Below are 27600 nucleotides of genomic sequence, written 5' to 3'. Positions count from 1 at the left end.
GTGAAGATGGTGTCATTTCAGTGATATTATCAGCCTGAGTAAAGGTCAGACACCCGCTCACCAAGCATGTAACTAACAGTGTGTCATTTAGTACCCCACACAACAAAAGCCCTGGTGAAATAGAATGGGCAGGGGAAGAAGACAAAGGAAAGGTGGGAAGAAGAGAGGTAGGCAAGAAGATAAGCCTGTTCTCTGATCTGCACATCAGAATGCTGCATGTCTGTGGCTAAATTCTCCAGGGCCTATTATGCTTAGAATGAACCTCAGCTCCTTACTCCAGCTCACAAGACCCTAGGAGACTGCACCCCTGCCAAGCCCGATTGCATTTTTTATGTCTCTGTCCCATATGTGTTAGGCTTTGGTCACAGTGTCCTTTTCCTTGTTGTTCTAACACTGCGTTTCTCAACCTTGGTACTTTTGACATTCTGAGCTGTGTAAATCTCTGTTGTGGGGATTCCACTGTGAATTGTAGGAGGTTTTGCAGCCTTTCTAGTGGCCTCTACCCACTAGACTTCAGTAGTAGCACTTCCCTCTCCCCCTACTGCAGTATGACAACCAAAAATGCTTCTAGACACCTCCAATCATCCTTTTGGTGGGAAAATAGCCCCAGTTGGGAACCACTGACAAGGCCCTTCTCCTTAAGGTTTTAGTGCTGCCTGTTAACTCTGCTAAGATACTCTTCCTCTGGCCATTGCCTCTTGTCATTCAGCTTAAATGTCACTCTTAGGAAAGCCTTTTTTGAGCACCCAATGTAGGGTCGCCACTCAGTCATTCTTAACCTTTTGAAAATTAGCTGTCCTTTCATCCTCTAATGTTTGGTATACGTGCATGAGATATGACTTTCCCAGTAGGACATCTGCTTCATGAGAGCAAGAAACTGCCTTTTCATCATTCCATCCCTCTGCCTAGAATAGTGCCTGGCATATAGTATAAGCTGACTGAATACGGTCAAGTGGGTGAGCAAATGGATGTTGCCATGGCAGCATGTGAGCCACCGGAAGCATCCAATGCTATGGATAATCAGTTCTGTAGAAGGAGTGGAAGACATGGGCAGAGTTCTCCTCTCTGCCAGGCCAAGGCCCAGACACCTCCTTTGGTAAGGACACATTTTTTTTTTTTTTTTTGAGGCAAAGATTGGAAGACACATCAGGGACTGTGAGAGAAAGAGTGATTATGCTTCTGGAAACCTCCAGGAGGTTGGAGTCAAAGCTGAAGAGGAAGATGGGAGTCAAATGACCCCCCTGATACTTGACCAAGAACAAGTGTCTGAGTTGTAGTCTTCTCTCCCCACCACCTCCATATTTCCTCACTCCTGTTTTAGTGAAGCCAGCTCTGGGGATGGTGGAGGCCTGCAGTTCATCTTACTGCATATGCACTTAGACTTCTGAGATTCTCAAGAGGGATTTTACTCTTTTCTCTCAGTGATGGCAGAAATCTCTTAGAGTTCTGAGCACCTTGAGCCCAAAAGAACAGCAAGGTAGGGTGGCTTGCAGGGATGTTATCACTAATCAGTGCTCCCAGTATATTGAAACAGCCCACCAAAAGGCGCACTTCAAATACTGTGTCTATACTAAGAATTCACTTCTTCTCAGTTCCATTTAGAACCAAGATTTAGAGACTTTAAAAAAAAAGTGACTTTAAATCCCATTCTAATGTATGCTAAGCAAACATGGGTTTGATGTAGGGGTGCTCTGGCCACCAAACTGATTTGGCTTGTCTGCCAGCTGAGCAGATTCTGATGTTCTCCCTCTCCACTCCTCCTGCTGCCTCCTCAGCAGCATCCTAGATTCAAGTCTTATTTGTTCACAGATACATACATAGCTCTGTTACCTGCTCCTACTAAGTGTTCACCTTATTTCTTATAAAATCTTTCATAAAAATTTTAAGTTTTTACTTGTTTAAATTCAGAACACTTTAAAGACCTTTTGGTCTGCAAAGTTTTCATATAATGGTGCCATATTGAAAGACCAGTTGCTTCATAAACTGTCTATAACTAGAGAAAGGACTTTGGGAAGTTGAAGTCTTCAACGGTCTCTTTACCATATGACAAATAGCAAATATCATTGGGAATATTAACCTCAAGTGAAATATTAGTGTTTTGCTCATTGCAACTTAGCTGTGTCACTAAATCCTTAAATCAAGTTTCAGATATTCTAGTCAATATGCTAAAGAAGGAAAAGAAGAAAGCTCAAGATGCTCTCCACTTATCCAGCATGGATAGAAGTGAATGTAGACACTCACAGAGCTTGCCCTTCCCCCCTGGGAACCCAGAAGGTCTGAGGATGTTGCCATCCTCAGCTCCCAAACAGATCCAGGATGTCAGCACTTTTGGGTACAGATCCAGTTTGCTCCACAGAAAAACAGGTGAGTTATATTTATTTATAAATATAAATTATCTTAAGTATGGAAAGCATAGGCTTAAATGAGAAAATGTAGGCTATCGTAAATTATTTATGTATAGAAAAAGTAAATAAACATGGAAACAATCATAATTTTATCATTCTATTCATCATTATAATTCTCATTGTTGTTATTACTAATATTTCTTGAGGTTTTAAAGTTGTACCAGTAGCATCTGCAGCAGCAATAATAAAAATCCCCAAATAATTTGTCCTCAAAAAAAAAAAAAAAAAGAAGAAGAAGAAACAAGTGTGGCATTCCTTATGGTCCTTAATGGAGTTCAGCATGGCCTCTGTTGGCTTTAAATATGCAAGGGTGAATAAATGACAACTTAATGGTTATAATTATTTTAATTACTATCGATTCTTTTAAATACAAGTTTCCAAAATTGATGAGTAAATTGAAAACACAAAGTATGAATTGTCCTAGAGCTCAGAGGCAGAAATAGATGGATCCAGGGCAACTGGAGAAAAATTAAAGTTAGAGAAAGGAACAAAACCTTTCCTCTGATAGAGGAGGGAAGGAATAAGGACAAATGTTGCATTGCCAATGTGATGACACAGTATTTATTTCTAAATCCAAGTAAGCTATCTGCAGCAAAATAATTTAAAAATATTATCATAATCTGGCTTAAAGGATAATAAACAAAACTTTGTCAGATAGTAAGATTTGACAGGGTTGGATCAACTCAGAGGCACATTCCCCACTTGTAGCTTTTGACCAGTATGTCAGTTTTACAACTACAGAACCATACTAGAGGCCCAAGTTGGTTTGTTAGTTTCTCTTCCTGTTAGACCAGCAGAGTATGATGTACAGTCATGTGATTGATGCCTTTCTCTTGAAGCTCCTCATCTTGAAGACATTGAGGAATCTGAAATATGAAATGGACTAGAACTAAGAGGTGTAAACCTCCCCTTTTTGCCAACTTAGGTTGAAATTTTCTGTATAAATATTTGTTGGGATGGGCAACTTGATATGCATGGTTTTCTAAAGGATTTAGCTTGGGAATAATTAGAGTATGGTACTCATTAAGAAAGGTATTTTTTTAATTAATAAAGACAAGGTCGAAAAGCCTAGAAATATACTTCATGATATTATATCCTTTTATCTCTTAATTCTAAATCTCCTTGCTTTGAATATTTATTTAGCAACACAGTAGAATAAATTCAAAATCAAAGGAAACCAAAAATTTTTTTTTTTTTTACAACTTATCATGATGGCAGTAGACAGGGAAAGCAATTATCTCTCTCTATGATTGTTTTCCCTACAGCATTCCTATACTCTTATGGGTAACATTTGGTCCTAAGAACTATGAGGCCCTGTGGATTGGTGTATTCATTAGTTCATCCATCAATTTATTTATTCCTTTATTCATTCAACATATATTTATTGAATACGCATTTTGTTCTAGATGCCACGCTAATTATTACTATGATAACTAAAGCTCACATAGCGCTTAGATATATATCAGGTACTATTCAAAGTTTCCTGCTTGAATTAACTCATCTAATCTTTATCCTAAAGGCTCCTGTTTTCCTCCCCTATTACACAAGAACATACGAGGACAAACATGACCTCTGATCTCAGAGCACTTAGTGAACAATAGAAAAGAGAACTTTGAACGATTAATTACAAAAGTACACCTCTGTGTTACTGACAGGGCACATGCCAGAGAACCCTACCTTGATTTAAGATCAGAAACTCCAAGAAGGAGCATGAGGGTGGGAGCGTGGCTGGAAGGAATATTGTAAGCAGAAGGAATCATTTGAATAGCTTTTGGAGCTTTTGTGGTGGAAAGGAGCATTCTAGGAAGTGAAAAGGCCAAGATGCATGGGATGTGGGCAGGGAGAGGCTGGGAAGACAGGTTGAGCCACACATGCAGAATAGATTGTCAGAGGACACAGAATATTCATGACTCTTAGGAGGCCACTGTAGTATAGAGGTCTAGGCCAAAGGGTGAGGATGATGAGAGAGAGAGTGGGGCAGGTAGGGATCAGAAGCATTTAGGAGGGAGAGTGAGCAGGGCTTGGTGACTCCCCTCTTGTGGGGAATAAGGGTAAGGAGGGGCCCCAGGTCTCTGGGTGGCTGATGATGCCCTTCTAGAGGTAAGGAACAGTGCAGCAGTTGGCATTGTTGGCTAGAGAGAGCAGAGCCTGGCATCTCTGCTGACAGGAAAAGTCACAGTCAGTACCCATGTGAGAACCCCATGCTCACGATAGAAGGAACTGTTTACTGAGCTTCTGTAAAGACATGCACCATTGCCGGTGCAGAAATGGCCTCAGATATCACTGCCCCACCCCTTGCTGTGTGCCAGACCTTTTCTGTTTCTATTTTCTCTTGCCCACACCATCTCCCTTCTCATAATTCTTCTTCCCCACAGCGTCTCATAATCTCTCTCCTAACTCATAATTATAGTCAACTTTTTCAGTAACCCTTCTCCTCCCTTGATACTACTATCAAGACAGACTGTAGTTTTATTTGAAGAATGAATTAAGTTTACTTGAATAGAAAATCACTGAAAAAAATAATGGAAATTGTTTGTAAAGTCCAAGTACAAATGAGGTAAAAGAGTTTTGGAGAAGAGCCTTATAGTTGAAAGGATTTTTGAGTTGTTTTAACTGTCGTTGGATATAGTTCTAGCAATAACTTTGAATAGAAGTAGGCTCACAAATGGATTGAAAATGATCTAAGCATTTGGAGGAGAAACTGATGAAGGATTGATTTTATTTTTTGGCAAAACTATAGATAGGATGAAACCGCTGTGGATGAATCAGGGCCACAAAGCAGCAGGTAATGGGATAGTTTGTTACAATATTTAAGATCCTAGAAGCTGATTAGGATTTTATTATTGCATTATTTTATACAAGAAGCTTGTGTAAACTAAGCCAAATACAAAAAATTAATAAGCATGTTGTTTTGAAAGATTTCTGCCTTATATAGGTGTTGTCCATTTCTATTAACCATCCTTTGGGCTGCGTTCAATGCAGAAAGCAAGTAGATTTGGCCTCCTCCACTCTGGAACTGCTGTGAAACTGTCTCCCCTCTGATGACCCTCCTCCTTCTCCCCTTCACCTTCACCTCAGGCTGAAAATGACTTCTTTCAAATTTCTTGTACTAAAAGAAAATGAAACTAAATTCATGATTCACTAGAGAGCCCCACACAGCCATTGTGCAAGCAGCCTGCCAAGGCAGAGGAAGGAAAGTTAGGGGCTTTGGGGCTTCTTGGAGGTTAATGTCTGTTTTGGTTTCATTGAAGTAATGAGAGGGATTGTTCAACTCCACATTTTGAAAAGACTCATATGGTTCTCTTTAAATAGCAGGACTTTGATAGCTTGTTTTTCTTGTTTGGTTTTGAGTTTTTGTTGTTGTTTACTTTTTTAGTTCTCTGATTTTGTGTTGTAGAGAGTCACCTGGAACCAGTCAGTATTCCAAAAGCCCCTGATGATGCACCACATCCTTTAACTGAACCCACTCATCACAGGTGATGTCACTGGCATTTTAAAAGGTGAATTGAAAGCCAAAGCCAAAGCCACACAGCCTAGAGGCTCTAGGCTCTTTTCTCTTATTTACTCCTAAGAATTTATTGAATTCCCACTATGTTCATGGAAGGTCCAAGGGTAGGGGTTGGAGGGGGCCCCATTGGAAACTGAGAAATGGTTTCTGCCCTTGGGAACTTATGTTTAAGTAGCAGAGGCAGGCTTGGTACCCAAAGAGCAGAGAATAAAGTAACAAGTGCCATATGCAGGAGCTAGAAGAAATACTATGGGAAGTCAAAGGATAAGGCAGGGGTTTTTAATAAGCAGATTGGGAAAGCATTACAAAGCAAGTGACATGGAAGTTAGGTCTCAAAGGATTGGTAGAATTTGGACAAAGACAGAGGGAAGAACATTCCATTGCATTCCATGTTTAAAGAATATTATGAGTAAAGGCTTGGGAAGAGGAAAACAAGGAAAAATATGTAGAGTTGGCAAGGGTACTTGTTTCACTGGGGCCTTGGAGAGCTACAGGAAGTCCAAATACATAAGATTAGAAAAATGAGTGGGAAATTGTTGGAATGGCTGCTTCAGGGAGAGGAAGTAGAGGAATAGATGGGAACTTCCCCCTTTTTAACTTTGTATGCTTTCAGGTTGTTTTAATTTCTTACCATGTTACAAAAGCCCATGAATGCCACACCAGGGAATTCCCTTCACCAGGTGGTAGGGAACCACCAAGACAGAGGTGTGGCATGGTGATAGCTGTGCTCTGGGAAGGTATTTGTGGAAGAAATCTTTAGAATATCTTGGAGATGAGATGCCTGGAGCTGTGAGTGTATGGTTTAGGAGCTAGAGTAGTCCAAATTGGGAGTGATGGAGATAGAAAAAAGGCAGGGAGCATGAAGAGCTAAAACAGAGAGAGCCCACAGCAGTTCTCCATGGCATAAGCATCTCTGGTTCTCCCCCCTCTTCCTGGCTTTCCCCATTCTTCTGGCACCAAGGATGCACCTTGGTGGGCAGGAGAACAGGGAAGCTGGCACTTCTCTGGCATGCTGCTTCAAACCTGGAGTCCATTCCTTGAGTTTGCTTTACTCATGCTCAAAGGATGATTGCTCTCTGGACCAAAAGCTACTGTTACAAAGATTTAATATACTCCATCACCCATGAAGTTGAAAAGAAGAGCTCAAAGAAAAATCAATAGAGCAAAACTTACCCAATAAAACCAGAGAAAAAAAATAGATATTAGATTTTTCTAAGATCCTTTCCAACTTGCTTTGTTGTAAGCCTCAGGCACAAATGTTCATCTCTTGCTTTCAAAACCACTCATGATCCATCTTACCCTCGCTTTTGGAACTGACCACACTTTTGTCCTTGCATTTCCCTATAAATTCTATTAAAGAGATAGTCAATACATGGACCTTAGCCTTCTCTGTAGCTACATGGCCAATCTTACTTCTACAGGGGACAGTATTGAGGTTATTCCAAGTGCTACCTCTGAGAAATACATCTTTGCATTCCTCTAATTTGAAGGGTCCATAGATTAGATGAAATGAATAAATGAAGCCCAAAAAGAAAGAGGAGAGAGAGAGAAACTTAGAACAAATCTCTGCTTTAGGTTTAAAATCAAGGCTTACCCCCATGTCCATTTATTTTATCTGATAATCTTTGTGATTTAGGTCTTCAAACCTAAAAAATAAACAAACGAATAGGAGTCATGTATTTTCTAAAGGAAAACAGCATGGCCCTAGATGGGACTCAACTTCTGACATTCAGTTAGATTCAACAGATACCCATAAGCTGCCATGTGACATTACCTACCCCCACTTGGAAGTTATCGTCTATGAGCATCTCAGGAATTTTTATTCTAGTTGGGGAGATAAGTAGGTAGATAGAGCTATATTTTAGTATAATGAGAATGTTCAAGAAAAGGGCCTGGAGAGTTGAGGATTACTCCAAAACTGTAGCCTAGTCAATCATCAGTTCCATATTCTTTGGGGAAACAGTTTTATCAGGAAGGGGAAAAAAATGAAAACAGTTTTGTCAGGAAGGGGAACACAGATTCTGAATATGGGGAATAATTAAAGAACTAGAGGTGTCCAAGAAGTGTCCTATTGCCTATGGACAGTAAAATTGCTGGATTAGATATGTAGAGGAAGACCCAGGTCAGTGCTCAGCGAAATGACTAAAGGTGAGGACTGCTGATAGCAGTAAGGAGGAGAGGGTAGAAGCTGTAGCCAGATAGTATGAGCCTGAATGGGAAAAACTTCTACATTGTATGTTTGCTTGTATGTTTATTTCCATGAATTTGAATGAGTATTATTCTAGAATCACCAAGAAAAAACAAATCGATTCTTCTAATAGGAGGGATACTTTCAAATCTCCTTCAAAACTTCCTGCAAGAAGCAACCCCACTCAGGCCTGGTAGAGGACCCCAACCAGTCATAGAAGACCAAGTGCCCAAAGTTATGTATTTGTATGCAACAGAAAGTTAGTGATGGTTCTGGGCATGGGAACCCTATATTTTGACTCTAGGATAAAGAATCATAAATATGAAGATTGTGTCAGAACACAGGTCATTTTTATTTTATTAAACATTACATTCAAAAATTAATTTTTCAGGTGACTATTTAGAGCTCAACTTTCATTCTCCCATATACAGGGAGGTTGGGTTCCCTGGGAAACAGAGTCTCAGCCAGATGTTTATTAGAGAGGGCCCTGGGGACCAACAGCCGTGGAAGTGAGAGGAGGAATGCTGGACTTGGCAGAGCAAAAGCCTGAGCTGTGATGTAGTCCTGACAAAAGCCTCAGGGCCTCTGACACTGAGCAGATCTTTTAGAGTTGTCTCTAGCTGAGGCAATGGGACAGGGCCTTTCTACCTTCATGATGATTAGTCATTGGATACGGGCCTGCCCCTGAAAGGAGGCAAGGCTTTAAATGAGGCAGCTTTCTTCAGCTGAGAAAATCCCCAAAGAGGGTTGACAACTGAGGACTTTCTGCTACTGTAGTCTTAGGAGCTGGAGGAATAAATCCTTCATTCTTTTTTTTTTTTTATCCTAATTTTATTTCCTTACTCCCCATCCCCACCTCTGGTTGTCACCAATCTATTCTCCGTATCTATGAGTTGTTGGGATTGGTTTTTTTTTTTTCTAGATCCCACATATAAGAGAGATCCTACAGTATTTTCTCTGTCTGAATTATTTCACTAAGCATAATGCCCTTCAAGTCCATCCATGGTATCACAAGTGGCAAAACAATTCTTTTTTATGGTTGCATAATATCTATCTATATCTACCTATCTACATACATATCACAGTTTATCCATTCATCATCAGTGGACATTAGGTCATTTCCATATCTTGGCATTGTAAATAATGCTGCAATGAACATGGGGGGTACATATATCTTTTTGAGTTAGTGTTTTCCTTTTCTTTGGATCAATACCTAGAAGTGGAATTGCTCGGCTATATGGTAGGTAGTTCTATTTTTAGGTTTTTGAGGAACTTCTATACTGTTTTCCATAGTGGTTGTACCAATTTATATTCCCACCAGCAGTGCACAGGGGGTTCCTTTTCTCCACATTCTTGCCAACACTTGTTATTTCTTATCTTTTTGATAATAGCCAATATTACAAATGTAAGGTGATATTTCATTGTGCTTTTGATTTGCATTTCCTTAATGATTAAAAGATGTTGATGGACCAACAGGCACATCTTTTCATGTGCCTGTTGGCCCTCCATGTATCTTTGGAAAAATATCTGTTCACATCTCCTGCCCATTATTAATCAGATTGTTGGGAGGTTTTATTGTTTTGTTTTGCTTTGCTTTTGAGTTGTATGGGTTCTTTATATTTCAGATATTGGCTCCTTGTCAGATATATGATTTGTAGATATCTTCTCCTATTTCGTAGGTCACCTTTTCATTTTGTCAATGGTTTCCTTTGCTGTGCAGAAGCTTTTTAGTATGATGTAGTCCCTCTTGTTTATTTTTTGCTTTTGGCGTTAGATTCAAAAATTCTTATTGGCTTCTAGGAGTTTTATGGTTCTAGGTCTTATGTTCACATCTTTAATCTATTTTGAGTTAATTTTCTGTACGTTGTAAGATAGTGGTCCAGTGTCATTTTATTGCATGTGGCTGTCCAGTTTTCCCAGCACCATTTGTTGAAGAGACTGTCCTTTCCTCATTGCATATTCTTGCCTCTTTTGTCATAAATTAACTGGCCATGTATGTGTGTGTTTGTTTCTGGAGTCTTATTCTGTTCCATTAATCTATATATTTGTTTTTATGATGATACCACATTGTTTTAATTATTATAGCTTTATAGCATAGGTTGAAATTGAGGAGCACAATGCCTCTTCCAGCTTTGTTTTCTTTCTTAGTATTGCTTTGACTATTGTGTGTGTGTAATTCCATACAAATTTTATGACTATTTATTTCTCTGAACAATTCCATTGAAATTTTTATATGGATTGCATTGAATGTGTAGATTGCTTTAAGTAGCATCTTAATAATGTTTATTCTTCCAGTCCATGAACACAAAATATCTTTCCATTTATTTGTATGTTCTTCTTTGAATTTCTTTCATTAATGTCTTGTACTTTTCTATATATAGGTCTTTTACCTCCTTGTTTAAACTTATAGGTATTTTATTCTTGAAGTTCTTCATTCTTGAAGAGGTATCTGGATTTCACATCATAGTATCCACCACAGGTAGTGAGTTTTTCAGGATATCCAAAGTACCAATGCACTGCTTAAATTTAGCTGAATGATGTCATTTACAGCTCATAATATTGCTCTATAGTAATATGACTCATAAAGCTGAATAAATATAGGAATTGTATTATCCAATTACTATTTTCAGCATTGTTTTCATGATAAAATATATTCTGCATTCCTCCTTGGGATGTCAAGAACACATGCTCTTTCATTCTGGGAGCAGAGGAACAGAAGCATACTCAATATCTCTCTCTCTCTCTCTCTCTCACACACACACACACACACACACGCACGCACACATACACTCATGTGTACATGTGCTTGTCCCTACAGAATCTTGCCCAGATTTTGGCAATAAAATGTTACTTTTTCACCAATTGTATATTTGCTTTGTAGAACACATGAAGTACTGTGCTATTCTGGATGATGTGGAGAGTTTAGACTCTACTACAGAGGCTCTGGGAAGCGTGAAGGACTATTCTTAGCTGCAGGAGAAATGGCTCATATTCATTTAATAAACATTGAACTGAAGCTATGTACCAGTTATTATGCTAGTGAATGAGACCCAGTACCTATTAAAGGGTTTATAATCTAGAAGAGGACCTATTGTGAACATGCACAAAGAGTACTATGGGACATGGAAAAGTAACAGTCAAGTCTTTCTGGGTAGATTTAGGAAAACTTGTATGGAAGAAGTGGTACTTGAACAAAATCTTCAAAGAGTAATCACATTTCTGTCTGGGAGAATGAATGGAGAAGGGAAGCAAAAGACAGAGCACCTAGGCAACTTCTCAAACAATAGCATGGAAATGTGGAACATGGCATGTTTATGATGGCTCAAGCCTTTGGTTTGGCCAGACTGTAGGGTTTTGTGGATAGAATTGTGTTTACCAAGAAATAAAGCTGAAGAGGAACAGCTCATGAGAAGCTCAAAAGCCATGTTTCCAAACTTAGAACTTAATTGTCCTGGAAATTAGGAACCATTATAGCTTTTTAATAGGGGCATAGTATGGTCATATTTCTGTTAAAGAAAGATCATTAATGGCAATGTTCTGAGTAAACTGGGAACTAGGTGGGGAAGGTAGAATGGATGTTGTAGTATGAGTCAAGGTCAGAAATTATAAGAGCCTGGATCAAACCAGCCACACTAGGGATTGAAAAGATGAGAAAAGTGTTAGAGGTACATAGGAAGGAGAACTGACTGTAACTGGTTAGAATAGTGGTAAGATAAACAATTGGAAATGACTCCCAGTTACCAAGACCATGAGCCATGAAGAGAAGCAGATCTGGAAGGAGCGTTTATTCATTTAATTATGGATTTGTTGACATGGAGTATGAAATGGAAGTGTCTAAGCTAGTAAATACATAGCTTTAGTGCTCAAGACAAGGGGTTAGAGACACGGATCACTGACTTATAGCCATGAGAGTGGACTAGGTGGTCCAGGGAGATATGTAGCAAGGAAAAAGAGGACAAAAGGATCAAAGATAGAATGCTTAGGATCCCCAATATTGATGGGGTAGGCTGAAGCAGAAGAACCAGCAAAGCAGAACTGTGAAAGGCAAGAGAGGGTCAAGAGAGAGCGAGATCTCAGAAGCCGCTGAGTTCTAAGGAGCTGGATGTGGTTAACAGTGTTGGATGTTGCAGAGTGGTCAAGTTAGATGAGAACTGCATAGTCGATTGGATTTGGATGGGAAGTGATCAGTGACTTTTGCCAAAGCAATTTCAGAGTGAGGGAGCAGAAAGCTCACTGTACCAGATTGAAGAGTGGGAGGAGAGGAAGTGAGGCATAAATAGTCACAGAGATCATTGGAAGTGAAAAAATTTTGAGGCTAGCGTTGTTAAACGGAGTTTCTTTGTGGGTGTTGAAGTCATTTAGGATATTGGCAGGAAATGGGGCAGAAAGAAAAACTGTGAGCCAGGAGCCCAAGTCTGCTTAGGGTAGCTGGGTGGTTTGTTCACTCATTGGACTAATATATACCTTAAGTTGCAGCATCGGAGAGTGGGTAGCAGCAGGACCAAATGGCACAAATCTCAAAGGAAAAAAGATTTGGGCCTTGATGTTAAAAATAGTGATTTTGAAATAGTACTGGTGACTCAGAAAAAGGCCACACTATCTCTGGCCCTTCTAGTATTTATACTACAGGAGAATGAACATCTTCTACTTGAGAAGGCTCCAGATGACAAGTCAATATCCTTGAAGGAAAAGTCAGATTTCACTAAAGAGAAAGAGCTGAAGGTGGTATTCCATAATAATGTTGACCATGTGGGAGAGCTTAGTTAACAATGATTGTGAGGTCCAGAGAGCAGAGTAGGACAGGTTCTCAGGGAGGCCAGCAGTGGAAGGAGGAATGGGTGGAATGACATTGAGGTAGGGCAAGGAAGTAAAGAATAATAAGTGAGATGACAGTTGCCTCTAGGGGCTTGCATTTTGTGGGTGGCCAAAGATGATATGGATAGAAGTCATGGTAGGATTGACTATCTTTGAGGCTACAGGCCTGGTAAGTGTGGCACATTCAGTCTCTTACTGGTTTTTAAATGATATGCTTCTGATGATTTCCTTTGACATGAACTCTCCCTGGATGATGTTTTGGAATGGGGATGGGGAGAAAGATCAGTTGGCTCCTGGAACATTCCACTTACAGTGAAATACACAGGACCTGTGGGCTTAGGTCAAAGGTAGAGCACAGGAAAGCTAGGAAAGGTGCTGGAAATTCTCTAGTAGAGTTTTCCTCACATTATGGGGAGCAGTTTGTATGTCTCCCACATGTTCTTCTCTTGATGGAGTCCTGGTTGATTCTAGCGATAGCAGCCACTCTACTCTCCTAGTGATGGGAACACTCACATCATTGGCAGTTTTGTGGCTTTGTAGATAGGGGTCATTCCTAAGTCAGATACTTAGAATTTTGGTATTGCATTTCCTAAATTGTAAGCTCCTAAATAGGTCTTGTGTTCAGAGGCCTCCTCAGAGCCCCCTCTGGAGGTAACATAGAGACACTAAAGCAAAAGGAATAGAACTGAATCAAGGAGATTCTTTTTCTGGTCTGTTTGATTTGGGTCAGGCATAGAGCTGAGAATCTTTAAACCTTCTCTCTGACAAAGTTAACTCTGTCATTGCCCTCTGGCCATCACATAGTCGGACTTCAACTTGCAATGAGAGACAATAATTGCACTGAGCTACAGCATTTGCCTTCACCCTGGAGTTTGAGAATTCATCAGCACTTCCTTTTGAAGATACAATTTTCTGGGATTTATACCAACAAAAATGAAAATAGTTTCTGTCACTATGTTCAACAGGGAATGTATTTTGGAAACATGATAGATGAACCCTGACTTTATTTGTAGCATAAGACATGATCTTTGTAAAACATCTATCAGTTGCTCTGACAATCCAAGCCAGAATTTACCACTCTGCTCCTATTACAGTTAAGTTCAGCTGGTTTTCATGTTTGTGTTATTGATATTCACTGCAATCAGTGTATATGTCGAGGGGCGGAGTGGGTGTGGCGCCAAAGACTACCTGGGAAACAGTGAGCCTTGCTTCACTGTACACATGAAGTTTGTCTTTTCATTAGACCCTAAGTCATTGTTTGAAAAGCTTTCTGTCACCTGTTATTCTACCTCTTAACCTCCCTGAACCAGAAAGCTTTGCACAGAAATACTAACAACCTCACTCCCTCCAGCTGCATTTCAAGCTGATCTTTTGGTTCTCCAATTTCTAGTTATGCTTCTGTGACTCTGGTAAGTTCTTTGCTTCCAGTGATTGTACTTCATTTTGATGAACAGACATTTTGTGGGAGTCCTACAGCAATCCATTTTCTGAATATGTTGAACCTCATGAACCTGTGTGGGGTACTGTCCCAAAACTGATAAAAAGAAGATGTGCCTTCTGGCTGAGATTGTCAGATTTAGAAAATAAAAAGAGAAAATGTACAATGCATGACCCTTTAGTGTAACTGCACCCCAAATAGTGAATGGTACCCTCTTATACTAAAACATAAAGTTTGTCATTCATCTTAAATTCAGATTTCACTAGAAAATCTTATATTTTATCTGACAACACTACCCTGGCCCTTTTCTTTGTTGTGATATTTCCTTAGTATGAGGGTTTCTAGTCAGCCTTTAAGAAATTGCTCCAGAGAAGAAATGTGTGGGAAATATCAGAAAGGGAGACAGAACATAAAGACTCCTAACTCTGGGAAATGAACTAGGGGTGGTGGAAGGGGAGGAGGGCGGGGGATGGGGGTGAATGGGTGACGGGCACTGAGAGGGGCACTTGATGGGATGAGCACTGGGTGTTATTCTGTATGTTAGCAAATTGAACACCAATAAACAATAAATTTATTATATATAAAAAAAGAAATTGCTCCAGAAAAGGAATAGGGGGTCTGTGTGGGTTTATGGGCAAATGGAACTGCTACAGGACTCTTGTTGGGGGGGTAGAGTTGATCTTTTTTATATACAGATATGTATTTTTAATTGAAGTTCGATTTGCCAAAATATAGTATAATACCCTGTGCCCATCCCATCAAGTGTGATCTTTATGCTAGAACCAAACAAAGCAGTTTTTTATCCTTTGTTCTATATCTGTCTCTTTCTACTCTGGTAGAATTTCAAGTTTCTGATCTTAGCAGGAGGACAGGAGGGTTACAATGCATAGCATTTCTCAAACTTTTGCCTCAGAATGCCTCTCAGTATCTCATGGGATGCTTGTGCTCTCTATAACACCTGCTATACAATATTCCCCATGAACATTTTTTTGCTCCATGTAGAGTTCACCCAGTGCTACTTTATCCAGCTATCTATTCTTCAGATTTATCTTCAGTGACCAGTACTGGCATGGCATTATAAACTCCATATCTTGTGAGTGTGTTCCGAGAGCTCAGTTATTTGTATATGGTCATTTTTGGAAATAAGGTCTATAACCAATGCTTTCATTAATAATGTAACTTATTTCTATCTGAAGTTTTTTTATATGCCCAGAAATACCATGAACCTCGTTTCCTCAAGCTGACAAACCAAAGTGGAACTGTAATATATAGCACTCTCTTCAATTGAAGTACTCCTACTCTGACTTAACCATACAATCAGGAGAGCCTGTGGATGTTTATGAACTTCTCAAGGCAGCCAGACTTAGAAGCTTCCATAGCTCAGTTCTGTGAATGATGTCATAGGCCTTTGCGAAGTTGGTGGGTATAACAAGGAATATTAATATTTAACACTGCAGTGTTCCCATCTTCATTGTGTATAAAAACCAACTCATCACTGCCCTGAGTTTTTAGGTGATGGAGTTCCCCTCTCTAATTGTACTGTTGAGATGTGTTTACAAGACTCTTTTTAGTTTTACTTCTCTAGAGCGCAGCATTGGCCATTTGGATGGCTTGGGTGACATTTTGCAGCATGTGAATGACTTCATCCACAAGAGCTTAATGGGTGTCAGACAATGGTTATTCCAAGAAGTACTACCATGTAATGATTGACTCACTCTTGGCTCACTCTTCATGTCTTATTACTAAAAGTGATCTAGTTGAGCATAAACACTATCTGGATTTTTGAATGTAGGTATAATATCTTTCTCTTTTCTTAGAAATTGACAGTTGTGACCACAAGCAAATGCCTGACATATTCTTTTTACAAGGCTGTAGTATAGTACTTCATATTTCAAGCACTATGTTATTCAGTCATTCTCCCATATTACAGTCAAACTCACAGTGAGATGTGTCGCCTTAGAATTTTACAGTCCACTGATACAAGAAAGAGCAATTGAGCCTTTTAAACCATTAGTCTGCAATGCTCATCACTTAACTCAGATAACACAGGATGACTTAATCATTTCCATCAATCACAGCCATGTAAATATATGTACGTGTACATATACTATAATGCACACACACTACAGATACACAATATACTGCGCACACACACCACACTCACACACAATACACATATGTGCACACCAACTCTTTTGTCCTTTGTGCTTTTCTAGTATATCATGTTCTATTCTAGTCTTCTTAGTCCATACTAAATTAAACGAATGGCCTGCCATACTTACTGGTCCAGAACTATCTAAATGGTTGATTTACTGACTCATAAGTTAAACTTCAATTTTGTTCCACTCCATTAAGTCTGGCAGCTACTGGGTTGCTGTCCTCTAGCATTTATCTGGCCCTTATAGTCTCAATGAATTCCTGTGACCCATTTTATTCTGTGAACACAAGCAGGATCAGAACAGCATTTGATATGTATGAGATCATGGAAAAGTGATGCTCTGCCTAATGTGGTGTGTGTGTGTGTGTGTGTGTGTGTGTGAGAGAGAGAGAGAGAGAGAGAGAGAGAGAGAGAGAGAGAGAAAGAGAGAGAGAGATTTTTCTCACCAAGACCCGAGATGGTTTTTTGATAATGCCCTATAGGGAGATAGGCAGGATTCAGTGGTCTATGGCTCTCTCCGAACTCATTAAGGTTTGTTAAGCTGATTATGTTCGCTTGGATATACAACAGATAGGCTCTTTAAAAAAAATTTTGAGCAGAAGTAAAAACCTAATTGGTTAGCATATTCATTTCATAACATCATTGCTCATTACCCCTTCCATTTTAATTACATATGCTGTGTGAAATAATCAGTTCCTGCCATTAGCAAATAGAGCCCACAGGACCTCATTATTCCCAGACTCATTGCTTCCACGTTCAATTAGCCATTTTTCTGGGATGGTTTTGTTTGACAGAAGATTGACTCCAGGGTTTAACGCCCCATTTTTCACCAAGGGCAGTAGGTGACATAGTTTCTGGTATGTTAGTTTCTGATAACTAACATATCCATAGAGAGGAAGTCCCATAAGTCTATGTCATTCACTGTCACACACCAAATCTGCCAAAGGTTAAGGTGCAAGATGGTCAGCTGGTCCCTGCTGCAGCCCAGATTCTCAATATAACTCTCTGTCCTTTCCATCCTTTCCATGTCCCTAACAGTAGAGACCTCTGGTGGGGGCAAGGGATGCTCTGCTCCAGATAGTCCTCTCCTAAGCTGGAAATCATGTTAGTTTCAGTTTCACTTGGGTAAATGGGATAACAGCCTCAAGAAGGTTAAGCTAGAAATATCTCTCATTCTACCTTAGTGTGTTTCATTTGTTCAACTTCTTTCTTAGCTAAGATAAACGGAGGTAATCTGAGGAAATGTCATGTGTGTGCAGGGTCCTTAGTAGTGAGGGCCCATTTTCCAGAAGCCTGGAAAGCAGCATGCTGGCCAGTGGGAGAAGGATAGTGAGAGAGCAAGGAGAAGGAAGCATACCACTCTGAAATGTGACTGCGCCCACCTCCCAGGGCTCACTCCTCCCAGGGCTCACTTGTATCAGGAAAGAGCAGGAAAGGGCTTGGGGAACCAACCACAGCTGGCTTTCTGGGAACAGGTGCAGAAATCTGGGAAGTGTATTATCAGGACAGACCCAAAATTTGCTGTGTGCAGCCTGTAGAAGGATTTTGTAAGTTTCTTCTATGTCACATGTGTCTTTAACATCCATGTAGCTTAGCAAGAATTATTCCATAGAACTTTAAATTTTACAAGTAATACTGGCCCATATTTTCCTGTAAAATAATTAAAACCTTACAAGTAGCACCAACTTTCCTTTAGCAACCCACTCCAGTCTCTTAATCCCTACCTTCCCAGTTAGAATTATGTGTATGAGATCATTTTTCTTACTTATTCTTTATATATATGTGTGCAATTTCCCTTTTTCTACATATACATATTTATTTACTTACATATATGTATATGTTTATATAGATATAATACATAATTCAAAATATATGAATAATATAAATTTTATTTACATAATGTATATTATTACTTATGTATTACTTAAAGAATATAAATATATTTATATTTACTATATGTAAGTACCTATTTTTATTTATATATATACAATAAATTCATAGAGAATATATAACATTATTTAAAGTGAATATATTTGTGAGTTGCTCCATAGTCATTCAATATTCAGCAAATTCAGCAATATTTAAGTGCCTACTCTGCCCTGGAACTGTTGTAGGTGCTGGTAGTTGAATTCTAAATAAAACAATGATCCTTGCCCTCATGAAACTTACTTTGGAGTAAATGCTGTCATTCTGAAATTTCTGTTTTCACTCAATAATGTGTCTTGGAGGTTTATCCATTGTCATACATATAGATCCATCTCAGTCATTTTAAATGATGCATAAATGTGGTTATATCACAGGTGATTTAGATATTCCCACATTGATGGAATTATTGTCCATGAAGTTTTGACCTAGCAATATTTCTTTATAGCTGGCTGGCAGTGGGGAGGGTGCCCTTGCAGCTTTTCCTTCCCTGTTTGTGGCAGAAGAGATAAAGTAACTGCATCTCCTACATCACTTTGTGATAATTCTGTCTATTGCATTCTGGGTTGTCAGACCACAGGTACAACGTAAGAGAAATATTTGAGAGAGTAGGTGGGAGAAATTTTCTTTTTCTCCTTGGATAATGCATCATAAGTCTAATGATAGGAATCAAAGAGAGCAGTGACCAAGAGAGTATAAATGGAAGAGTTGTGAGGCAAAAACTACTTGTGAAGGATGGCAGGGGGAACACCTTTGGGGTGGGGGCTAGGGAACGGGCCTGGACCACAGCAGCAAGTGACTGTGATCCAGCTGAGGAAGGGGGAGTCAGCCAGTCTTATCTGAGTCCACATCAAACATGGGCAAGACCTATGTTGGTGTTAAACTCCTCTATTTTTCATTGTCTAATATGGTTCTTATTCATGACATCACCTCGTTCTCTTCTTAAATCCCCCTGAACTATGAAAGCCTGCATTCCTGTTTCTAGACATTCGAGTTTGATAAAGCCCTTCTGTCTGAGCAAACAGAATGAGGCTTATAAGAAGAGCCTCAAGTATAGAATGAAATCCAGTCCTCATAATTGAAATATTTTCCTTACCTCATTCCAATCCACATGAGTTTAATGTGCATTATATAGGAAAAATTTTTTTCACATAGTTAAGAAAATTAGTAGGTTTCATAGTTTTCTCTTTCCAGTTGAGGTCTCAGAGCATTTATTTTATTATAGATCCACTGTATCACAATGTAACATAAAAACATGATTTAAGCTTTTCTTTGGTTTGTTCACTTTAATCATCAGTGAAAACAATGCTGATTTTTCCATCATTAGTCAAATTCAAATTAGTGCTTTTACTTTCCATCTGTCTATCCATTCATTTAAACTGAAAATGGTTAAACCAAGTAGTAGGGGGAATTATCTCCAGATGAAAAGTCTTGAGTTTGATGATTATTTTTGGAAACGTCATCCAAGTTGTTTCATAAATGAGATAATCAAATGTGTTTCCTGACATCTTCTTCCATGTGAATATTATATATGGCTTCTATATGTGCTGTTTGCAAGGCAAATATTGGTGGACTTAATTGAAGTTTGAATGATTTCATTTCTTTGCATCCCAGAGTTATCCTAAGAAATGAAAAATTAAATCTTATACTCTTATACTTTTTTTTTTTTTTTAAGGAGAGAGTTAGCACAGTCTCACAAGCTGGGTAGGGTCCTAGGGAAAGGGAGAGAGGGAATCCCAAGAAAGCTCCACACTCAGTGCAGAGCCTGACTTGGAGCTGTCTCACAACCCTGAGATCATGACTTGAGCCAAAATCAAGAGTTGGATGCTTACCAACACAGGCACCCCATCTCTTACACATTTTGTATTTATGTGTACATGTAATTAATATACATTCAGCGAACACATTTGCATTCTTTTCCAACTCTGTGCCCTACATGAAAGAGTTTTCTTCCAATCTCTCATGTCATGTCCTTCTCTGCCTACATGCTAATGCCTGGGGGAAGAGGCCAGTTCATAGTTGGCACCAGGAAGGGAAAGGACAGGGATTTGTTCCTCATTTGAGCCATTTAACCTCCTGAAGCAAATAAAAAAACATTTTTAAAATAAAAAAAAACCCTGCTGACTTTTTACATAGAAATAGATAACCCTTTTGTAAATTCCACTATCAGAGAATAATCCAGGTTTCCTGAGACCTGAAGCTTATGAATTTGGGGGGAGGGGTAATTTTTAAGAAAATAATTCAAAAATAATTATTCAGAAGTAGATATGAAATTCAGTATTTATGAATAAGAAAAGAACTGCATCATAGCACATTACAAATTTTAAAAAGCTAACAAATAACAAAATCCACAAAAATATAATAGTTTAGTTAACTGCTTGACACACCTCTGTGACACTTTTTCTATATGTTTCTTGCTGCATAATCTTTGATTACTACTTCACATAACCATTTTGTCATATTATTTCCTATAGAGAGAATAGAAAGATTACTCAATTTCTCTTCTAAACATGTTGGCTGAAACGTATTTCTATTATTGGCACTTTAGAAAACATGCTTTCACCTTTGGAACTTGTCCTTGTTAATGTCATGTAAGTCGTTAGAATATTCAAATTTAGGGAAACTCCCATCACGTTTCTTTCATATGCGAGCTATCACATTTGGAGCAGTTGCCTATGTGCACAGACCCATCTCTGTGTTCCCACATTTAAATCTTGTTTCTATCCCAATGCCAATATCTTCCTGTGCTGGGTGCTGCAGAACACGTTTGTATCATAGGATAGACTCCAGAGCTGTATCTTCATGCCAGAGCGCCAGGTGGGTTGGTGCAATGAGTGGAGAATGTATTGCTGGAAACTGTTCCTACACCAGGACTGGTAGCAATAACTTAAGCATAAACAGAAGCAACTAAGAACCATGCAGCTATATTACTCTAAAACCAGATTAAATGCTCTCCTTCATCAGACCCCCAAAATGCCAGTGGTCACTCCACTGCTCCACAATTTTGGACTAGATAGGAAGTGTAATGGAGGGGAAGTCCAAGTGGAAAGATCCAGTGGTCTTGACTGATTGTGATTAAAATATCTACTTTTGAAAATACACCTCATGGCCATGTGCCCATGCTACCTCTCAGGGACTCATGCAAGGAAGGGACCTAAAGCTTGAGCTTCCTTAGCTTTGGGGCAATGATGCTACAGCATGTTTTGGATCGTGATGAGTAGAGACTCAGAGAGTAAAGCCATCAGCCTGCCAGTATCCGCTGCTTGCAGGACTTGGGCAAGCTCAGACACCCAGGAGGCTGGTAGGAAGGGAGAGGAGGAAACCTGATGCAGATGCCAGCGGCACTGGGGGAAGCACACCTAGTTGCAGGGTTGGCTGACTCTCCCACAAAAAGGCAGCCAGATCACTTGCTGTGAGAGCTCGAGTATCATGGTAAACTCAGATGGAAACAGCAGCAGGAGGCTTCCCATTGAAGTATGGAAGAGAGGACATGAGCTCTGGCGTCATGAGGATTGGGACTAGAATCTTCATGTCTATGCCTTCAGTAGCTGTGTCACTTCAGGCTAGTCATTTAACCTCTCTGAGCCCTACTTCCCATATCTATATAACACTTGAGATGGTACCAACTTTCTTTGGGTTGTCAAAGTACTAATTGGGAAATGAAAGCAAAAATATATAGATCTGCCTGGCTCATAAACCAAATTTTAGTGGACTGCTTTCTTAGAGGCAGGCTGAACTCACAGTCAGGTCAGAAACATTCCTGTTGCTCTTCATCAGCAATTTGTAATAAGATCTTAGCCTGTGGTTAGAGGTACAAGAAATAGAAGCTAGTCCTTTAGGTTGAAGAATATTCAGGGGGCGAAGATGTCAGGGTCCCAGCCAAGGTGAATGAAGCTCAAGATGGAACTGCATTCCAATGGGGAACTGAAGAAGTAGGCAAAGAAGCTGAGGCAAAATGCTTTCTTTCACATAATGTATGTCCACATGGAGGGAAGAAGAAGAAGAGGGCCCAGGCTCACCACCAGGAACATTAGAACACTGACATAGGGTAGTGAGACTCACACCAGAGCACAGGGACCAAGGCTGCCAATGTGCAGCCTGCCACAGCCAAGACAGGTGTGGCCCACAAATGGGAGGCCATGGAGACCCCTAACTCAAGAGGGTTAGAAAGGAATGGATGGGCAACTATCAGAAAACCTGGAAATACCTGCCCTCTTCATGGTCCACCAGCATCACAAGCACACGAACAAAGGATGGTGATTAGAACATCCACGAAATCCTATATACACAACAGAAAAGAGTCAGGATGAAAGGAAAGAATATAGCTTAAAAAAAACCATATTGTTTCCAACCACCATCACCCCTTTCATCCCTCTGTAGAGAAGAAAGTTCCTTTTCTTTATTTCTAATTCTTTATACTGGCTTCTTGGTTATTAGTTTTAGCATCTGGAACTCCTCCTTCCATCCATTGGTTATCAAACTTTCTCGCATCTTTGTGGCTGGGCCCTGAGAACCAGCATGGCTAACTCATGGCCCACACCTTGCAAGACTGCTCCAGCTGCTGCTAGAATTCTCCTGACCCCAATCCCTGACTTTATTCCACTTTTGTTTCTCATCGTCTCCAAGTCCAGGCTCCTGGGAACTACAGGAGCTAAGTTACTAGACAAAAGGCATGTCATATCTGGAGAAAATATCTTTGTCAAAACCTTGAGATTTTCATGGCACCTGGGTGGACCACCAAAGAGAAGAACAACTTCTTGTTCCTGAGAAGAACAAGTGGTAGGATGCGGCCTCACTCCGGGCGGGGTGGGGGGGCGGGGAACCCTTCTGGATCTGCTTATAACAAATTCGCAAATCCTCAGCTCCCAGATCTTTGTCCATTTCCTTCTACTCTTCTCCCTAATGGATTTCAGCCCTTCTCATAACTCAACTATATTCTCTCTGGAGACAACTTCCAAATCTCTACCTCTGGCTGTCCCCCTGTCTTCAACCCCACACTCCCATCTCTGTCAAGATGACCCTTTCGCAACAACAATGACATTTATCAAGCACTTTTATATATCAGGCACTTGGCTAACTTTTTGCTTGCCTTATCATTTAATTTTTCTGGAACTCCATAAGGTAAGTAACATTACCCATTTTATAGATGGGGAACTGAGGAGGAGACAGGTTAAGCAACTGGCTTCAAATCATAATGCTGTAAGTACCAAGCCCAAACCCCCAGGGTGCTTCAGTGCACCCCCTTAGGGAAATGTGTCCCAGTTTAACCAATTCCCTAGTTCCTCCTCCCATATTTTTCTACCTCAGTTAATGACATCAACAGCTGTTGTGGTGGAAAAGCTTCATTTAATTTCAGATTCCTTCACCACCTAGTTCCCCGCTACCACCGTGGTTATTTATTCTGACTAGTTCTACCCCTGAACTCTGGAGACTGTCCTCTCTTTCCCATCCCCTCATCTCTCACCTGTATTATTGCATCTGGTTTCTTTGTGTCCATTCTTACCATCTCTAATCACTTTCATTTTCATCATTTTCATACTGGGTGAACTTCCCATAGGACTGCATGGATGTCCCTCACCTGCTCAGCTACCTTCATGATCTTCCCATCCCTGACTCATTAGAGTCCATACTTTGAACACAGCACAGCCCCAACTTCACTTTCTAGCCTCCTCTTCCATGTGCATACCACTCTGCCTTTTCCAAAGCCACCCCAGATGTCATGCCCATCCCAAACACGCATCCACACATCACACTGCCTCTCCCTGGGTGGGACAAGACATCGCCAGCCAGTGTTCACCACCGTCTCCCTCATGAACCCACAGTACCCTGCCTGTACCTCTATCAAGCAGTTCCTCATTCTTTCTTGTGAGAAGTAATTCACACGTCTAGCTCCCAAACTAAATCGTAAGCACTTTCCAGAAAGACTGGAACCAATTTTGCTACCTGGAGCTTATTACCACCCACTCTGAGGCTATCCAAGGGATGCTGAAGAGGCTAGAAGTGGGGTTTCTTCTGAGAAAAACTGACTTTCCTACTGTTGGCCCAAAGAGGGGGGGTGCTTTTCCATCCAAACTTTGCAGTCCCAGCAAGAATCAGGCAGAGATGGCATGCTCAGCTGGGATATTTGCAGAGGCTTTTTAAAGAAATTGTTTATAGAGGTATACAGGGGAGGGGATGAAGCGGGGCTGTTGAGCTTTGGGGAACTGTGACCCACTTGGTAGTAAACCAGATATGCCAGGCACCTGCAGGGAGATGCAGCCCCCTGTGACCTGAACCTGCTTTCTTCCTAGGCTTGAGATCACCATTTTGCCGTTTCTCATCTGCGTGTTTTTGCTCATGGTTTTTGCCTCTTCATGTGATGCCCTCTCTTTTCCCCCTTTATTTTAAAACATTGAGACAACTTCTCTTTTATTTTCAAGGTTCTGTTTGTGTCACCCCTCTAGAAAGCCTTCCCACACTTTCAGGCTGAGATAGATCATCCTCTCTTGGGTCTCCACTACTCTTACACACGCAGTTCCAACCATCTGGTTAGGAATCTGTCCGCATGGGATTCGGTCTCTCCAAGGGCAAGGTCTTAGCTGAGCTCAGAGCCCAGCCCACTTGGGAGAATTGAATGAAGGTCTTTGGCTCTAGGTTCCTTGTTCTTTCTATAGCTTCTCTATATCACAGTTTCTGTAATGATGAGTGGTTACTCATTATTTCTAGAGCATTTATCAACTATTTTTTAAACTAGTATTTCTTTTTTCCTCCCCTTTCTATTTATTTCTTCTGTGTGTTTACAGCAGAGGCCAGCGGGCTTGAATATCCCTTATCTGCAGAGAAGTCCACTTTCAGCAAGTGTGCCAGCGAGTTTTTTACTGTCCAGTTGTTTTTTAAATAATTTTCAAAAGTGCAGGTAGAACTCAGTGCCCTAGCATCTCTTCTCCGAGAATTTTGTTTAAAGTTATTCTTTATAATATTGACCTTATAACCTGGCATCAGAAAACTATGGCCCACAGCCCATGGCCAGCACCCCATTTTTATAAATAAAGTTTTACTGGAGCACAGTCATGTTTATATGTTTACGTGTCTGTGGCCCCTTTCATAGTATAAGAGCAGATTGGGCAGATGCAACAGAGGCCATATAGCCCCACAAAGGAAAAAAAAAATTACTACCTGGCCCTCTCCAAAAGAAATTTGCTAACCCTTGCTCTAAAAGAAATTGCGAAGGAGTCAAAATTTGTCTGTGGTCATCCAACCTTCTCTTTTCTGTTATAGCCTCAATTGCTCGAGCACCCATCGGTCTGTCCCTCTCTTCACCTAAACAGCCAGCTTTCCCCACCCTCAACTTTGCATCTGCTAAGGAAGAGAAGAATGTCTGCCCTAATGGGCTTCGGAATTATCAACAACTGATTAGGGAGATCGCTTGGAGCAAGTTGAGAGAACTGTGTGGACCAGTATTTTTTAAGGGAGGTCTGTGTGGCTCAGTTGCATTTGAATCATTTGAGGAGCTCTTGAAAATGTAGACTGTGCAGAGCCCAGATATTGAGAGGGAGGGAAGGTTTTGGTCTCTGTCAAGGCCAGGTTTGTTAAAATGCCAAATCTTGAGCCACATGTGGGCATTTGGTGCATGTGGGCCCCACCACAAGCAAACTGCATTTTTCCAAGTTCCTTATATGATTCTGATGCATCCTAAGTTTTGAGAATCACAGAATTCTCCTCTCTGTAAGATATCCTAGATTTCTAGTTATAGGATATAAACTTCCTTTGAAGATAAACAACTAAGTATGAGTTTCCAACATAATTAAGTTGACTCACTAGACAACAATCATTTGTAATCTGCTAGATGTTTCTCACTCACAGAAATCTGGGGAGGAATAGAACGAGGAGAGTGCTGCCTGGTAAAGAGAACAGAGAGAAAAAAAAATATTAGAACATTAAAGAAAAGTTAGGAAACATGAGCTTGGGGAAGGAAGGGGAGTGATGGATTGTGAAAAGTGACTTCAATATGGCTCTATCTGGAGGTCTGACCCCATAGGGCCACATAGAAGCTGTCACTATGGTTGAAATTTCTTACTTTTTAATGTATGAAACAAAGTTTAGTTCTAGCCTGCCTTAGGCTGGTGGAGAGGTTCCTTGAACACTGTGCTTTGTTCTAGAATTGACTCACTGGTAAGCGGATCAAATAATCCCTTCCTCTCCCTGTAGAGCCATCTGCCTAGATATTGGGAGATGAAAAAGAAGGTTTGATGAGCCTAAGCAATGGGTCTGTCAGAAACCTGCAGTTCCTCAGGTCTTCTTCAGATTTGGCTGATGACAACGGACTCGAATGGCATCGGCTTTATTTGACACCTTCCAATTTTCATGCCGACAGATATGCTTTTCTTGGATCTGGAAAGTCATCTTTGAGTAAAGAGGCACTAATTCAGTGCATTAGCCACGTAATGTTGGGTGTTTATGTTGGACCAGATCCTGATGCTGAATTTTGGCAGCCTGGCTCCTGTCACTGAGGAACTTACCAAGATTGCACAAGGGAATTGATGTAGAATGAGCAGTTTTCCATGTGTAGTATAGTCCAGCTGCCGCCCTGTGGAGGAGGAACTTAGAACTCCAGTGTACAATCTTCATTTTGTGACCCTAGCAATTATTTTAGCATGGTGATGGTTTTGCAAATCTGGTACAAGACTTAGATTTTTTTAAGCAATTTGATTGAGCACTTTAAGTGAAAGTAGAATTCCTTGCTAGCTTTCTGAAGGATCTTGAAAAAGTAAAGTTGAGTTCCTAAAACGTAGACCTGTATTAACCCAAGCTCTGGCTCATTTTAGTCACGTAATAACTAAATGTGTACTTATCATTCTGGGTTCAATCTGAAAATACTACTAATTTACCATTGTTAAGTGGCTTCTGTTGACTTTAGACATTGAGCATAGTTTGTCCATAAACAAGATGTTCACATAGAAATAGATGGTTACCCTATTAACATGTCGTGATTGAAAATAGGGGGCTCATTTTTATCTAAACTTCATTTTTTCAAGTGAATGTGAGCAGGAAGGCTGGTATAGGAGTGTGGGCTCTGCCTTTTGCAAGGAAAGGGAAAGCTTCTTAAGCCTGAGAGGGTTACTGTGAGTCTTAAAGATACACACACACATACACAAATACATAGTGTTTAAAATCATGACTGAGCAG

The 27600-nt window shown here is 40.2% G+C and overlaps 1 protein-coding gene across 1 annotated transcript in view; it reads left to right on the top strand.

Moving 5' to 3' along the window:
* KIF6 (kinesin family member 6) overlaps positions 1-27600 on the top strand; it is a 375439-nt gene that overhangs the window by 184956 nt on the left and 162883 nt on the right. Inside the window, exon 13 of the mRNA XM_055329543.1 lies at positions 2149-2364. Coding sequence (XP_055185518.1) covers positions 2149-2364 — 216 coding nt within the window. The remainder of the gene's footprint in view (positions 1-2148; positions 2365-27600) is intronic.

This window comes from Nyctereutes procyonoides, unplaced genomic scaffold, assembly GCF_905146905.1.
Source record: "Nyctereutes procyonoides isolate TBG_1078 unplaced genomic scaffold, NYPRO_anot_genome, whole genome shotgun sequence".
NCBI lineage: Eukaryota > Metazoa > Chordata > Mammalia > Carnivora > Canidae > Nyctereutes > Nyctereutes procyonoides.
Note: the sequence above shows the minus strand (reverse complement) of the source record. Positions and strands in the feature narration are given on the sequence as shown.